Raw genomic sequence first — 17,303 nt, forward strand, 5'->3', positions numbered from 1 at the left:
CTAATTGTAGTTAGATGTGCTGTATATTAATTACACCACCAGTTTGCACACACCACCGGCCAATGAGGGGATGAAAACAGGATTTACCCAGAGATTTTATGTTTGCAAAATTGATATGTTCAATGATTTGTTTGCTATTTAAATACTTTGTGTTTTTATGATTAAATGTGGTATCTTTTATGTACCACTATTTTGTCATTCCTATTTTACTAATTGGAATATGGTTGCATTTCACCTTTCTGGGTTATTCATATACAGAACATCTAACTACAATTAGCGCTGGATTAGGTTTTTACTATTTTCTTCGTATTATTGATGTTTTCTCAAGTATTTGTGTTTTTACTTGTTATAAGTATCAACCCACCTGCTGCATAAATTGTAGATAATTGCGCCTAAACTAGTATCAATAACATACTTTTGTCTGGTTTATTGCACATATCTTACAAATATCAATATAGAAAAAAAATGACTGTTGATAAAAAATGATGTCATCACAACAGAGGAGGGAGTGAGGGGGCGGTGATATAGAGAGACAGTGGGGGAGGGAGTAGGAGAGGTGGGGAGAAAGCGTTGGAGTGGGGAGGAGAGAGAAAAGGGGGAGAGAGGTATGGAGAAAGTTTTGGGGGGCAGAGAGAGTGGAGAGAAGAAAAAGAGGAGGTGGTGGCGGAAGACAGAAAAAATACATTACAGCTGTATGAAAATAAATATAATATTAAAATAGACTGTACCTTAATATAATATATTTTGTCATCCACAATTAATTCCAAGTGTCCATTTCTAGAATTCCTGGAAGACTCAATTTTCCCTGTGGAATAAAAATATAACATAAGTGATGGAGCTACTCAGAATCTAATTACCTCAGGGCCTGATTCAGAGATGTATGCTAATGCTGCTACTGCTGCGTCTGTTTACGCAGCTGCTGTGTGAAAATATGCAAATGTCATAGAATGGGCACTGAAACTGAGATGCGAGATAACTTTTCCTTGCGTACAGGATAGAAGACACAGGATGTGACATGTCCCTTAAATGGCTGTGACGCGCCTGCATTCTTTGATGCCACTCCCCATTACCACACACAAATGCTCCCTGACTGTCAATCACACTGCTTAAATAGTTAACCATCGATGGTTGTCAAACATCAATGGTTGTTAAACATCAATGGTCTATGTCCATGCCTATATGAGAGTAGTGAAGGTTCTGGTAATTTCCTTTGCTTAATTCATACTTGCTGATTTTTTTTAAAGGTCTCCTGAAGGGGATGTTCATGTGGGAGGTGTGGAAAAGTGGTATCATGGATCTCACTATCACAGTATTGTGCAATAAGTGCCAGATAAGTCTGGGAATCTCGTCTACTATATTCACCTGGGAGTCCCGGAAATTTTCCTGAAATTCAGAATCTCCCAGATTCTCAAAGAGAGTAGCCAAGTATACACAGTAGTTTCTTTGCACCAGAGACAGTGGGGAGAACTGCAGGTTAGGGAGTAGGGAGGGCTCTGATACATGTCAATGGGAATAGAGAGACGTAGTGCTCATATTTTCTGTATGATGAAGTGCCATTTATTTATCTTTATTAACAGTTCTATCATATCACAGTTATCTATTTTGTCATATAATATATCTTTCCTATAGCTGATTATTCTTATCCTCTCCCTACCCTGTCATCACATGATCACAGAGACTTTCTACAATCTACACAGCACACAACCCTTAGACGTATGTAAATGGCAGCTATGGAATACTATCTACACAGCTCACAACTCATAGAAGTATGTAAATGGAAGCTATGGAATACTATCTACACAGCTCACAACTCATAGAAGTATGTAAATGGCAGCTATGGAATACTATCTACACAGCTCACAACTCTTAGAAGTATGTAAATGGAAGCTATGGAATACTATCTACACAGCTCACAACTCATAGAAGTATGTAAATGGTAGCTATGGAATACTATCTACACAGCTCACAACTCATAGAAGTATGTAAATGGCAGCTATGGAATACTATCTACACAGCTCACAGCCCTTAGACATATGTAAATGGCAGCTATGGAATACTATCTACACAGCTCACAACTCTTAGAAGTATGTAAATGGAAGCTATGGAATACTATCTACACAGCTCACAACTCATAGAAGTATGTAAATGGCAGCTATGGAATACTATCTACACAGCTCACAACTCATAGAAGTATGTAAAAGGAAGCTATAAAATACTATCTACACAGCTCACAACCCTTAGACATATGTAAATGGCAGCTATGGAATACTATCTACACAGCTCACAACTCATAGAAGTATGTAAATGGAAGCTATGGAATACTATCTACACAGCTCACAACTCATAGAAGTATGTAAATGGCAGCTATGGAATACTATCTACACAGCTCACAACTCATAGAAGTATGTAAAAGGAAGCTATAAAATACTATCTACACAGCTCACAACCCTTAGACGTATATAAATGGCAGCTATGGAATACTATCTACACAGCTCACAACCCTTAGACGTATGTAAATGGCAGCTATGGAATACTATCTACACAGCTCACAACCCTTAGACGTATGTAAGTGGCAGCTATGGAATACTAACTACACAGCTCACAACCCTTAGACGTATGTAAATGGCAGCTATGGAATACTATCTACACAGCTCACAACCCTTAGACGTATGTAAATGGCAGCTATGGAATACTATCTACACAGCTCACAACCCTTAGACGTATGTAAATGGCAGCTATGGAATACTATCTACACAGCTCACAACCCTTAGACGTATGTAAATGGCAGCTATGGAATACTGCTGCTGTTACATCAGTGACCTGTAAACAGGAACTAGTAGTACAGACAGAGAGGTTCTTAACTACTAACACACAAATGCATTCCAGCTGAGTGTGATTGTGACTATGGGCTCTATTATCATTATTTTTACTAAAATAAAGTGAAAAGGGGTGTTTTCACACCCTTTTAACATTATTTTAGTGTCACCTAAAGTTACTAAGGGGTCTATTCAGTAACAGTGACGATGTTGCCCAGAATATTATCTGGCAACATCGTCACAACAAAATGTCCCTCTGTCCCTGCAGTTTTTGGGATATTTAAGTATTTTCCTCATATAACTCTATTCTGAAATGGCGTTATATAAAGGACATTTTTATCGAATGATTTAACACTTTTTGCTTTGCTGAATGCGGTACTCAGCGAGATTTGAATTAGTGGAGAAGATAATTGCGTTATCTTCTCCATTATCCCATTGCTGAATAGGAGAGTTACATAGAAAATACGGAAATCATAGTTTCCATATATTTTATGTAAAAAAATCAATTCTGACTATACCCCTGTAGGGAAATTGGAGTAGAATTCGTAAAATTCTACTCCAAGCCCTAATTATCACATATTTGTACTAATCAGATTGCATTTCCCATAATTATTATGGGAAATCCGATCTGTCTGGTGGTTACTAAAAATAAATTGTGAAAAAAATATCGGGGAAAGCCCTGTGATAATAACACCACGTAGAGGTGGTGTTATCCAGGGTCTCCCCCAGTTACCGGACTCATGTTCCGCTCTAACATGCAGAGCAGAGCCCGGAGCTGGCCCCAGTGATCAGCTGTGTGGTTTACACAGACCACACACTGGCCCTGATTCAGAGCCGGTCGCTCTGATAGAGCGCTCGCTCTGAATCAGGGCCGGTCTTTTTTTTTTTAAGAGCGGCCTCCTGGCCACTCGCATAGCTGTGGGTGACCACCCACAGCTATAGCGAGCGGCCATGATGATGGTTACGATGGTCAAGACCATCGCGACCATCGGGCTTGCGATGAGACCCTTGTGGTAGGGTCTCGTGGCCGCAAGCCCCAGAGAGCTTTCAGCTCAAACAGTGGGGCCGCCCCCAGACGGTAGGCGTTCTCATGGGAACGCCTCCGTCTGGGCAGCCACTCACCTGGCCCACCCACCAAAGGGGGCGTGCTGTCACTCAACATCGACAGCACGCCCCCTTTGGTGCGAGACCTGGAGCGACGGATTGCCCGGCGCTATCCGGGTCTCGCGCATGCACACGACGGAGTCGGCTCCGTCGTGCGCATGCGCTCTGGGCCACCATCGACCCGGTTGCGAGCGCACAGCGCTTGCGACCGGGTCTGTATCAGGCCCACTGATCGCTGCTAAATAAAAAGAAAATAGTGAAAAAAAAAATAGGAGGTAAGTGTAATTAAGGGAGGGGGGTCGCAATCGCAGGGGGCGGGGCTTAGCGATGGGGGGCTTAGTGGTGGCTGGTCGGCGCATGCGCGGGCACTTGTCACATTATTTCTTGCGAAAAATACTGTCTAATCCTGGCAAGGGTCTAATGAAAGGTGTCTAAATCCCGACGACTGTCATTTGCCGGGTGCGGACAGCTGCAGGAGGGAGGGTTAAGGTTAGGGGCTCCAGGGGGGGACCTAGGGCCAGGCAGCTCCCCCGGGAGGGTTAGGGTTAGGCACCCCGGGGGAAGGTTAGGGTTAGGCACCCTCCCAGGAGACTTAGGTTTAGGCAGCGGGGAAGGGGGGGTTTTGGTTTGCACTTAGAGAGGGGTTAGGGTTAGGCACTAGTGGGAGGTTAGGGTTAGGCACCCCTAAGGGAGGGTTAGGGGGGGTTAGGTTAGTTTGTACTCACCTTACCTGCTGTCGGGATCTTCACCTCTGCGGGCTTCCGCTGTCGGGATGCAGCCGGCGGTAAATCATACCGATCCCTTCGCAGGGACAGAGCTTTATTGCAAGCTCTGTCCCTGCAAGGGATTTATATTAAATCCCAGTCAGTGGCGGGCTGGGCCGGGGGGCAGGGTGCCATGTGCCCCCCGGCCGCAGCGTCATGCGGGCCGCGGGCCGGTGCAGTCTGTGTCACTGTGACACAGACTGCACCGCGTGTGTAGTGCTGACCGGATGGAGTTCGGTCAGCGCTACACTGACAAACACACAGCCGCCGGCTCCGGCAGCTGTGTGCTTGTTGTAAGCAGCAGCCAATGAGAGTCTGTCAGACTCTCATTAGCTGCTGCGCCCACTGCGGGAGCCGCTCCATCTTCCAGCTCCCGCAGTGGGCAATGGGAGAGACTTCATGATGTCATATGACGTCTCTCCCATAGTGCAGAGCGGCCCGGCCCGGGAGGACAGACGGAGGAGCAGATGGCAGCGGCGGGAGCAGGGATTCAGGTAAATGTTTCTTTTTAATTTTGTTTTTTTATATTATGTGTGTCTACTGGGGTCTACTGGGGGGGGGGTCTGGCACTCCTGGGGGCACTACAAAGGGGGGAACTACTACTACTGGGGGCATTACAAGGGGAGTGGGGGACTACAACTACTGGGGGCACTACAAGGGGGGGACTACTACTACTGGGGGCACTACAAGTGGGGACTACTACTGGGGGCACTACAAGGGGGAGGGGACTACTACTACTGGGGGCACTACAAGGGGGGTGGGGGACTACTACTACTGGGGACACTACAAGGGGGGTGGGGGACTACTACTACTGGGGACTACTACTACTGGGGACACTACAAGGGGGGACTACTACTACTGGAGACACTACAAGGGGGGGGACTACTACTGGGGGCACTACAGGGGGGGACTACTACTACTGGGGGCATTACAAAGGGGGGGACTACTACTACTGGGGGCACTGCAAAGGGGGGGACTACTACTACTGGGGGCACTACAAAGGGGGGGACTACTACTACTGGGGGCACTACAAGGGGGGGACTACTACTGGGGGCACTACTGGAGGCCTGCATAAGGTGTTTTCTCTCCTGTGGCACACGGGGGCACTGCATATGGGCACTACGACAGGGATCTGCCCTAATCTTTAAATCTTTATTTTTACCTTACATTAATCCCATATGGACCCGCCTCCTCCCTGGAACACTTGAGGGGGGGGGGGCACCATAGCACGCATATTCTTCGGACACCCTGGTTACACGCTACTCCTCTGCCAGGGCCGCCTGCATGCATTTGCCCCCCAGGCTAAAAGTTGCCAGCCAGCCCCTGATCCCAGTGATATCACACTACAATCTGCATTCCCAATGCGGATTGTAGTAAATAGGGCCATAACTACCATACTTGTCTCTCCTCCAGAAAGATTTTGAAAAGGAGATATTATATTGTAGATGGACAGTCAAAAAAGCTTCAGACTTAAAAGATACTAGTGGGGTAAATTTCCTAAAGTGAGAGTTTTTAGAAGTGGAGTTGTTGCCCATAGCAACCAATCAAATTCTAGCTATTATCTTCTAGTAGGTGCTAATTATATGTTAACTAGAATCTGATTGGTTGCTATGGGCAACATCTCCACTTCTAAAAACTCTCACTTTAGTAAATTTACCCCTTACTGTAAGATGATATTTAAAGAAAGAAAAAACACTATATGGGATTGCTGCTTTAAAAGATACTTCACCTTCAAAATCCTATTACTGAAAGTAAATCAGCCCAGAAAACATACATATTAATAATATAATATAATATAATAATATATCATGCCATTTAACCTACCGTCCATCTGAAATTTCTTTTTTGGATGTAGAAGTTTCAGTCTGAATTTCCTAAGATTGATGTTGTAATACAGGTCAATTCCAACATCCCTTTTGAAATCAGATTTTGGAGTTCCCATGAAAAAGTGCAATGTGGCTTCATTTGGCAACCAGCTATCTTTCTGAAAGATTAATACATAGATAGAATGCAGTAATAGAACATAGTCATATAAGATATACAGTAATTAACTCACATTTTGACAGGAAATAAGGTTTCCTGAGACAAATTTGCACCTCAGAAGACATCACCATTTTTCTCATGTTTACATTACAGGGTAGCAAATTGGACTGTATTTTGATACCATAGTTGAATAAATATCTCTTTAATTGATGAGCATTTTATAAGGTAAATATATTTCTAAAAAGCACTTTTTCATGATTTTTTTAAAATTACTTTTACTAAATTAATTTAATTTGTTATGTATATGTTATTAGTTTTATTCAGAAACTTCTAACATTTGCAGAATCACTAAACATGTATACTTTAATGGCTGTTTTGGTATTTTTATGTGAAAAAAAATACAGTGCGTGTATATATAGGAGATATTTTTTTACCATTTTCATGTATTAATTAAAAAAAAAAATATTGAATAATATATTACAAACTGAGATGTCCTTGACATCCAAGCCTATATTAGAGCATGTACCATTATGGAAGCTATATTAATGTTACTGTGGCATCTGGATTGCACCTTATTTGACTAATTTAGTTTATTGGAGACCTGGTCATTTCATGCCAGTCTGGATCTTAATTAGAACCAGGCCATCTCATTTGTGCAGTGATGCCCAGTTTCCTGAAGTCATTGGATGCCATTACAAGTATGCATGTAGCAAAATGATCTTTATACCTAATAACTTCCTACAAGTTATCCTTATTAGTTGTGGGGTTAAAATGTACATTTCTTATACAGAATAATGCTAGACAGCCAACTAATATTGGGTAAAAGACTCTCCCCATAAACAACTTAACCACTGATTTCATCAGCAGCTCTTCTGGTCTAGACCCTCAGCAAAGCTGGCCACATTTCCTGTTGACACATGATGCAACGTTACAATAACATTATTATAAAAATACATTTTATTTGATATAAATTGGTGTTGGATTCACACAGCATTTTAACTTTTAACTTTAGCCAGATTTAAAATGAAACTGTAATATTCACTTATTAATATTCACACCTAGGGCTTCATTCAGAGGCGGCCGTACGGTCTACGATGTTTGCCCAGTGCGCATGCGCACGAGGGAGCCGGCTCCTTCGTGTGCATGCGTGAGACCCGCTACGACCGACAGCGCCTGTCGTAGCGGGTCTCTTTCCAAAGGGGGCGACCTGTCGATGTTGATTGACAGCTCGCCCCGTTTGGAAGGCGGGCCGGGGGGGTGGCAGCCCCAACGGAGGCGTTCCCATGGGACACTAGTGATGTCAGTGGAGAGCTTCCGGCTCTGACAGAGCCAGAAGCTCTCCGGGGCTTACGACAAGTGAGACCCTACCCTAGGGTCTCGTCGTAAGCCCCGATGGTCGCGATGGTCCTTGACCATCGCGACCATCACCCTAGTGGTCGTTAGAGCTGTGGGTGTAAACCCACAGCCTAACGACCGAAACAGAGGCGGCCGGTCAGGATGCAGGCAGCCGCCCAGTTTCTGAGCGACCGCTTGCATCCTCCGAAAGCCTCTGAATGAGGCCCCTAATGCCTGGACAGTATAAATATTTTATATTGGAGAAGCAACAGAAAATTAAATTCAAACACTCTGAGACTTCTTATATGAAAAGCTCTGGCGAGATGGCTGCTTGTCCATACACTCAGTGGCCTCAACATATGAGTCAAGTGATGTCCGTGATTAACAGAATGTGGACATGAAGAAGTTGCGGTCGTTATATTGTATTTCTTACTGAACATAAAATGCACTGGTACCTGTGACACATGGTTGTAAGAAGCTTCTAGGAGATACTGTTGCAGCCCTTTGTCATGTTTTTTTAATTTGAATAATGCTTTTGCTGGTCCAGACAATGGGAATGGCAAGACATTTTCACCATCGGGAAAAGACACTTCCAGACAGGGCTGCCAGCCCAAAAGTCTGGATACTGTGGAGGAAATAAATCATAAAAAGTAATTCATCAGTATAGGGCAAGGTGAAATGCATGTCCTACGTAGGGGGGTTTTGGGCCTTGGTCTTCGCAGCATTTCTCTTAGAAATACCTGGGCTGAATGTTCATTGGCTGAGAGAGATGAACCTCTGCCTCTCTCAGCCAAATAATGGTTCCCACCATTGACTTCAATGGTGAGGACCGCTAGGTAACCTTTAGAAACCTAGCGCTTTTCACCATTAAAGTTAATGGTGGGAACCTTTCATTGACTGAGAAAGGCGGAGGCTCGCCTCTGTCAGCTAATTAACGCTCAGCCCAGGCATTTCTAATGTAAATGCAGTGGGTGAGCTGTCATTCGGGAAGTACCGTCCTTAGAGGACGGTACTAAGTTTGTGAGTTGGGACTTCTGTTTTTTTTGTTTTAAGAAGACGTGGATGCCTACATGGAGAAGAGGACGTGTCCAGGGATTGTAGTTGAGTATGTGTGTAATAAACTTATACTTTCTTGGTGTGTGAATGTTGTCTTTATTTCAATATTTATTTTACAGGTGAACTAGAGGTAACAGCGGGCCCTTAATGCCCTGCATGCTGGTACTTGTGAGTCTCCAAGTACCAGCATGCAGGGAGGCTTGCTGGGACCTCTAGTTCTACTGCAAAAGACAATGTTATTATATCTTTTTTTTACACACAATCAACCCAGCATACACCGGCCATGGGTGCTGGGGACAGCCCCGGGCTATCAGCCCAGGCCTGGGGTGCCCTGGAGAGAGGGACCCTTTATTAGGGAGTCCCCCACCTACCCAGGGTCCCCAGGCCTGGATTAACTAGCGGTCAGGTGTAATACTTTGGCCAGGGGACAGGGTGAAAGGGTACCCTTGGCTGTGACATTACACCCCCACTAGAAATAGTCAGGTGCTGGTTATGGAAAATACAGGGGATCCCCACTCATTTAGTCGCCTGTATTTCCAAAACTAGGATTGGCTCACTGAACCCAGTGCTGGTTGTGCTAAATACAGGGTACCCCTAGGTCTCACTGATCTGTGCATGCATATGTGTCAATTATACTTGCTTATGCTAAAATCACAAGTATAAAGCAGGTCTATTAACTTGAGGATTTGAAGTTAGTTTTTGGTGTTCAATTTGTACATGGGCATGCAAAATCGAATATCAAATTACTGTTCAAAATCGAACCAAATCAAATTCGATTTAGAAATGGCTTCTAAAAACTGATTTTAGTAAATGTGGGACTTGATGAGGGATTTCTACATTTGATTTGATTCGATTTGAGCTAAATCGAACATCAAATCAAATGCAAAAACGAACTTTGATAAATATACCCCTTAATATGTTGCAGTGCCAGGCCGGGGGGTGGAGGTACATACAAACCTCTGGCCCAGTAGCTGACTAGCACAGAGCAAACCATTCCAGGCGCTTATAGGTAGAGCGCTTATGCTGTCCATAAGCAAGATTATAATTAAAAAGAGCAGGAATTCGATTACTAACGACTAAAGCTCTGGCTTGTACAATTGTATTGGTCAGCTCTGCACTTACCTTCCTCATTCACGCAGGATTTTCTTTCAATCTGACCAATGGGACTTTTCATTTTCTCCAGACCATCTGGTGTTATAAAGTATAAATGGGAGCTGGTAGAAGAATATTTTTTTCTTTTAACATACTGGTACATAATGAAGAAAAACTTGCATTTGTAATACCAAAGAAAGTAGAGATGCACACGAATCTATGTTGTGATAGATAAGGTAGTAAACATATAATAACCTCAGTAGCACCCAACGTGACTGTTATAGTGCTGACACTAAGGGGCAAAGTGAGTGTTTTTAGAAGTGAGTTTTAGAAGAGATGTTGCCCATAGCAACCAATCAGATTCTAGCTATTATCTTCTAGAAGGTGCTAGTTAAATGTTAAGTAGAATCTGATTGGTTGCTATGGGCAACATCTCTTCTAAAACTCACTTCTAAAAACTATCACTTTAGTAAATTTACCCCTTATAATAATTGAGAACCAAGCACATACTGTATGTTTCTTCAGGGAATGGGCATCAACAACTGGTCAGCCTATTTGAAAGACAATAGGCCAGATGTAAGAGTAAATAGCAGAGTGTCATGGTGTCGCTTATAGGCCATATGCATAAAGGGCTGTCTGCATCTTGCAAACAGTGCATATGATACATGTAGCATTTGTGTTAGTTTGGGACACTATTATTTTTTGGAATTATTTTCTTCTTATTTCCCACAGGAGATCAGACCAATGCTTAAATACTATCACATATACAGATAAATGAGTGTGTGGGACATATACCATATTACTGGATTACTATTAATGTTATATCATCTGAATATGCCCCATTGAGAAATATTATCATGACATTTACAATTGTGGAGCAAAATATTTACCCTATGTACTCAATACAGGGTTGTATATCTGAGCTTTATGAACACTGAGTGTTCTATGTCATCATTTATTTATATTTTCGCCCTTTGTTCTATACTGTGTTACAAGTGTGCTCATATGAAATTAAACTGCACTGATTAATAGACAAGGACTCAGGGTTCTAGATCTATTAGATCCCTGTAGAGCGTATCAGACGCCATACCTTTATATATATGCTATAGAATCTGATTCAGTTTCCAGAACACGGAAATATTGTAACACATTAATTTTGACTCGATATATTTTGTTTGTATTGTTTGTGTTGTATATGTATTTTGGGAATTATTTTAAAGGACTATAATAAAAGTTTAATTTTAATCATTTCACAAAATATAAGAGTGTCCCACAAAAAGAGCCTACTTTTTCTTTTTTTTCTGGATACGATCAGGTGACCAATCCAGGGAGTACTCAAGCATCGGAGCTCAGCAGCAGCAGCACTGAGTAGGGTAGGAAATTGGAATATGCAGACAGAGGAAATACACAATGGATAAAAATGTGAGGAAGGTCTGCTGTGGACAAAAAGATACTGTCTGGGGGCCTATAAATCACTGTGTAATAGGATAGGGGGTTTCCCTGCAGACACCAGTAGTTGGCACCTCGTCACTATACAGGGATTGGCACCTTCTGTGCAAAGCTATATGATGTGTACCCAGCACGACATTACTCTGATACTAGCCAGTGCCTCCCCAGCCATTGACCTCACCGCACGTCCCTGCTAACTGTCACATTTTAACATGTGGTGCATTCATTTCTAAGTGACACATTCTACAGATTCACAGGTGGTGCGGAAAACATGAACTGTTAGGGGATCTCGAGTTTCGGTTTGGCTACCCCTGCATTAAGGCATGTCCAGGAGTCTGGAGGAGCCGCAGAAGAACCTAGCACTGGCCCTGAACATATATGTACACATTGGTCTTCTAATACAGTTTTAATTAAAAAAATTATTTCTGTATCACACATTCATATAAATAACATAAGTGGTCAGGAAAAGGTTAAACATGAGACAGAATAGAAGTTTCTAAGGACACATTTTCTCACTTCATGTAAAGACGCATGTCTGTTCTTGCTGGAGCTGCTTCCTAGTCCTTCAGTTCTGGTGCACTGATTGACCGCTCAAAACCACACATACAGCTAACTTGGTCGAAAAAGCTGCTGCCACTGGTACAATCTTATAATATACTACAGCAATTGTTGTCATGATTTCAGCCACTGCTCGGGGAAAGGGGTTTCCAGTTGCCTGGAAACCCTCTTGCATATGAGCTCCTTCAAACTATATCTATATGCATGAAAAATAATTTTATAGATGTATCAGTATACTTTCTATTGCATAGTTTTCTGGTGAGTGGATGTTTCATGAGCTGAGGAATTTAGCATATGAGGTTTTTTTTACAGAACTCGTCAGTGAAATAAAACATTCATGAAGTTATATATATATATATATATATATATATATATATATATACCAACACTGTGTTAAATAAAAACACTAAGTACAGAATCTTGCAAATCTCACCTGAAGTCAAGTATTTCCATAGACTCTTCTGGTGTATTCAGGAAAATTTTCAGATCCTGTCCCCGCTTCATGTGAATACCCCCATCCAAACTGCTCATTGTCCTTATGCCAGTTACCCACGTCAGACCAATTTTCCCCACTATTCCAATGACCCCCATTTGGGCAGAGAGCTGGAGTGAAGCACTGTCAAAAGAAAACAAAAATGAAGCACTAGGGCGACGGTGCCGCCAACAGAGCATCTGCGCTTTGGGGCTGATTCAGCTTGGATCGCAACTGCAAACATCATTGCAGCCAAAGTTTAATCCTGTGCATATGCAGAATAGTTCATGGGTGCAATCGCAATGTGTGTTTGCAAGCCAGAGCACAAGCAGAAATGACAGATGGCTAGTAAGCGTTTGGGGGAGGTGATGGGGGGATGATCTTAAATCGCAGGTGTGTCCAACCATTTGGACGCCGTTTAATGGGCATCGATAATTTAGCCAATTGGATCACCTACACAGTGTGCAGAGACTCGCAGAATTAGAGACAGGTCAGACTAGCCACAAATGGTTGATGGTGGCCGATGTTCCCGATGTGTATGCTGGTCTGCGTGTGTGCTCGCAGAAGAGAAGGCAGGAGTGGGTGTCTCTATGCACGGGTATGGTTGTGGCTGCATCTGCATATATTAGCAGCTACGTTACATTAGGATATGCAGATGTAATTGCTATCCAAGCTGAATCAGGCTCTTAGTGCGACAGCACCGGTCGCACATCACTAGTTACGGCCCTGATAGCAGGTGGCCTCCTATGTGAGCGGTTCAGCGTCTTTGTGCGCTACCGCTTTCAACAACTCCAATAAGACACAATGAGGGGTATTCAATATAGGAACGAAAATTCTGTGCTGGACTTTTCGCTCTACATCGCTGATTTTCCTGGGATAAAGAATCTGGCGCACGCCCACTTTATCCCCGTATTCAATTAAAAAGCTACGAAAACGGGAGCCGGCGAAATAGGATCGGCAAAAATAAACGGGATTTACCTGGAATAAATTGTAGGAACCCCTAAGGCTGTCAAAACATGGGGGATCACTATGGGTACCACCGTTTTAGCCTGCAAATGAAAGTCAGGGTTTTAAAGAGCCGCGGCAGGTGGTTTTTTTTCCGACATTGAAGAAGTGATGCAGAAGAGCACTTAGGTTATTTTTTTCATTTTTTTTAAGTGGTCCCATCAAATCTGGGGTACATGAAAATGGGTACTAGAATATTTTTATGTCCCTAAAGTAATTTTTTAAAAATTCTGCAAAAATGCATCTGCCGCTAATAGCCTATACTAGAAAACACCTGCCGCATACTTGCAGAATAGCCCTGAACCTATTTCCCTATTTTTAAACACTTTTTTCCATTTTATTATATTTTTTCACCCAAATTTTTAAATAATTTTTTTGGGGTGTCACTAATTTTTTTTTTTACCTTTTTTGACACAGTTTATGACATTCCCAGGGGTGCAGGCTATTTTTTTTAAGCCTGCACCCCTAAACCCCAATTCTGCACTTTTTTTTCGCCACCTATTCAGTGGTGAAAAGTTATCCCCGTTTTTTTTCAAAGACTTTTCGAACCTGCGAAAAAGTCTTTGAAATTGAATACGGGTATAATTGAAATCGGCGAAAATGACATCATCGGCGATAATACCCCTAAATATCTCTGTACGTCCAAATCTGTACTACGACTCTGTAAGTCTGTATGAACAAAATTGGGATGCATGCGCAGTGTGGTTCAGACACATGCAAAAACATTGCTCAATTGCGTCCAACATCGCACATGCGACTCAGTATCAGGCCCTCTGTGCATACAAAGTGTATTTAGTACACAACCTTCTATGTCTTTCTTGCCAGACTCTATTAATTCTTCTGAATTTAACTAGAGCTTTCAATTGAACAACATATAACAAGCATATAAAAAAGAACAAGTAATTAATCATGTACTGTAATGCTTATCTATGTAACTCATCCAGGTTTCCATACCTTGGTTTAATATACCCATTTATGAAAAAGTTTGTCTGCTGTTTAAAATCCATATTTCCTCTGATTTTGATATTGGTTGACGCCGAGGCATTGAGAGCCAGCTGAACTGGAAACCCAGAAAGTACTGGAAATATTATGCTGTCTGCTGCCAAGCTAAACCTCCTGTTGTATTGGACATCTTGGCCCTGTAACACATAAGGGAAACATAGGTCATACAGTATAATTAATGTAAGGTATTCTCACTATACAGTGCCTTAGAGGGAACCTACATCCTCGGTGCAAAAATGAAGCTAAATAAATAAAAGACTAAAACATTTTGCCAGCAATAGGACTGAGTTTGAGTTAAGATACTGTAAGACTGCCACTGTGGTGGGACTACAAATCACAAAATGCCCAGTCTACTTCCGATTGCTTTAGGATTGCAGAAAGGATAATTTGAGCTAAACTTCCTTCTATACAGGAGTTATACTTGTCTAGGGTTAGGAAGTGGTCTGGTAATATCGAGGCGGATGAAGCTCATCCAGGTCATGATCTGTTTAGACTGCTCCCATCGGGAAAGCGATATAGATCATGTCTTGCCAAGACCACTAGACATCTCAAAAGTTTTTTTCCGCAGGCGATTCGCTGTTAAATTCTTAAGTATAAATGTCAGGTCGTCATTGTGCAAATTGTTCTATTCAAAAAGGTTTTATTGTGTATATTAATCATGGTTTTGTATATATTGTGAATGTATGGTTGATGTGTTAAGTGAGTACTTGGCCAGTAGTTACCGGAGTCAAATTCCTTGTATATGTTTGTATACTTGGCCAATAAAGTTGATTGTGATTCACATGCCAGGAAGTTGCACCACTAAAGACTCAGTTGCTGGCGCCCCCGCCTCCCATACACTCTTACCCGCAGCTCTTTCTGGTGCATCCCTGTTGACATCCAGCTCCTGGAAGATCTGCAGCCACGCTTATGGTCGGGCCACCGCACAGGTCTGTGGCTAGAGCTTCCACCAGGGTGGAGTGGGATGGGGAATTGTGGGTAAGGGGGGGCACCGGGACAGCTGCCAGGGAGGAGTGGGACGGGGAGTTGTGGGTGAAGGGGGGCACCAGATGTCTCTCACTGGCATAAGAAGCTGCTGAGGAGCAGCGACACCAATGAGCAGGGACAGGCTATACTGTAGATAGATGGAAGCGGCAGCTGATGGTCTGACACAGAGCCCCCCACTAGTATATGGTTATGGTAGCTTCTCAGGTGCCGGGAAGAGGTGCCATGCATTGAGCGGCCGTGAGGATACACTGTGTACATATGTGGGGTGAATATTTTGTGGGCGATGGAGGAGGTGCCCCTTCACTGCTGGCGACTGGCGGCAGGCGTCCCCATTGTCTCCCATATTTCTGCCCCTGGTGAGAGGCTAGAGGAAGTATTAAGGAAGCTCAACTAATTGGTGATGATTTCTAAGGGATTAGCACCAGCTACTGCCAGTTGTGAGGGTTACTCAAAATGGTTACATAGATATAGGATTCTAATATCCAAAAAGCTGAGACTGTCAATCTTACAGTAATTCTGGAATATATATATTATATTTCAATGCAGCTCACTATCATTACGTTTTGTTGCTGACTTGGGGCCTGATTCAGAGCCGGACGCTATTTGGGCTCGCTCGTTCAGAAAAAGGGGCCGGCTATTTAAATTGAGCGCTCGCTCTTTGCCGTCTGTTGACGCCTCTATGTCTGAGCGAGCGAACGAAATATGCGCTCGCTATTTTGTAAAGACGCCCCCTGGCCTCTCGCATCCTACGTCATCTCCGCTATTTATTTGATTAATCGAGTACATCGAAAGGCGTCTGAACTGCTCGCAGTGCTTGTGGTTGGATTTTCCTACTGCAATCATGCAAACAGTTCAGGCTAAGAAACAACCAAGTGACGTGGTCGATGACGCTGCTTTGTTAATTATGCACACCCCTAAAACGCCCGTTTTGACCTTTTGGCACGCCTGCGTTCGGATCTCCACTCCCCGTTTTCAAGCACCTTCCCCTGTTACCACCCACAAACGCCTCATTCTGTCACTCAAATTAGCAGGCATTCGCTATTTTGCGAGCACACAATTTCCGATCGCAATGACTGGTTCGCGCATGCGTATTACAACCCATACGCATGCGCAGTTGTGCGAACATCGCTCGGAGCGAACGAGCGGCCGCTTACAGGCGGCTCTGAATCAGGCCCTTTGTCCGTTCACAGCTTCTGTAGTGTGTAAACTCTAGTTTGGTATTTACGCCCTAGGACATGTTTGCTTATTTTGCTACCTCACTTTAGGGAGATTCGGTAAGTCTAGGAAGAGATGAGGTTGGCAGGGCTTGATGATGAGTTTCATGATGAAAACTGTAACTGCATTATTAAGCCCTGCCCACCACAGAACACACGAGCAGTACAGATGTGCGGTTCGGGTTTCCTGAAAACCGAACACACCCAAACTTTGAGATTATGAGGTAAATCGAGTCCCGGCTCGGATCACTTTGAGGGTTCTGAATAGAATCAAGTCCCAGCTTGGGTCTGCTGTGAGTTCGGAACTCAGATTTAAAACAGAATCTCGGGTTTTGGATTCCATGTAAACAGGTCAAAAATTACATGAATTTAGCTGTTTTTATCAATTTTAAAGAAAACCAAAATGTAATCCAAACCAAAATACTTGAGGGCGGTTTTTCCAAAACCAAAATAAAAACACGAGGGT

At 43.1% G+C, this 17,303-nt stretch overlaps 1 protein-coding gene across 1 annotated transcript in view; it reads right to left on the bottom strand.

Moving 5' to 3' along the window:
- APOLTP (apolipoprotein lipid transfer particle homolog) overlaps positions 1–17,303 on the bottom strand; it is a 345,964-nt gene that overhangs the window by 318,485 nt on the left and 10,176 nt on the right. The window contains exons 5-10 of the mRNA XM_088466926.1: positions 14,589–14,773; positions 12,591–12,773; positions 10,181–10,272; positions 8,458–8,627; positions 6,509–6,668; positions 729–805 (exon numbers count right to left, since the gene is read on the bottom strand). Coding sequence (XP_088323052.1) covers positions 729–805; positions 6,509–6,668; positions 8,458–8,627; positions 10,181–10,272; positions 12,591–12,773; positions 14,589–14,773 — 867 coding nt within the window. The remainder of the gene's footprint in view (positions 1–728; positions 806–6,508; positions 6,669–8,457; positions 8,628–10,180; positions 10,273–12,590; positions 12,774–14,588; positions 14,774–17,303) is intronic.

Source organism: Taudactylus pleione, unplaced genomic scaffold (genome assembly GCF_031769625.1).
Source record: "Taudactylus pleione unplaced genomic scaffold, aTauple2 ptg000066l, whole genome shotgun sequence".
NCBI lineage: Eukaryota > Metazoa > Chordata > Amphibia > Anura > Myobatrachidae > Taudactylus > Taudactylus pleione.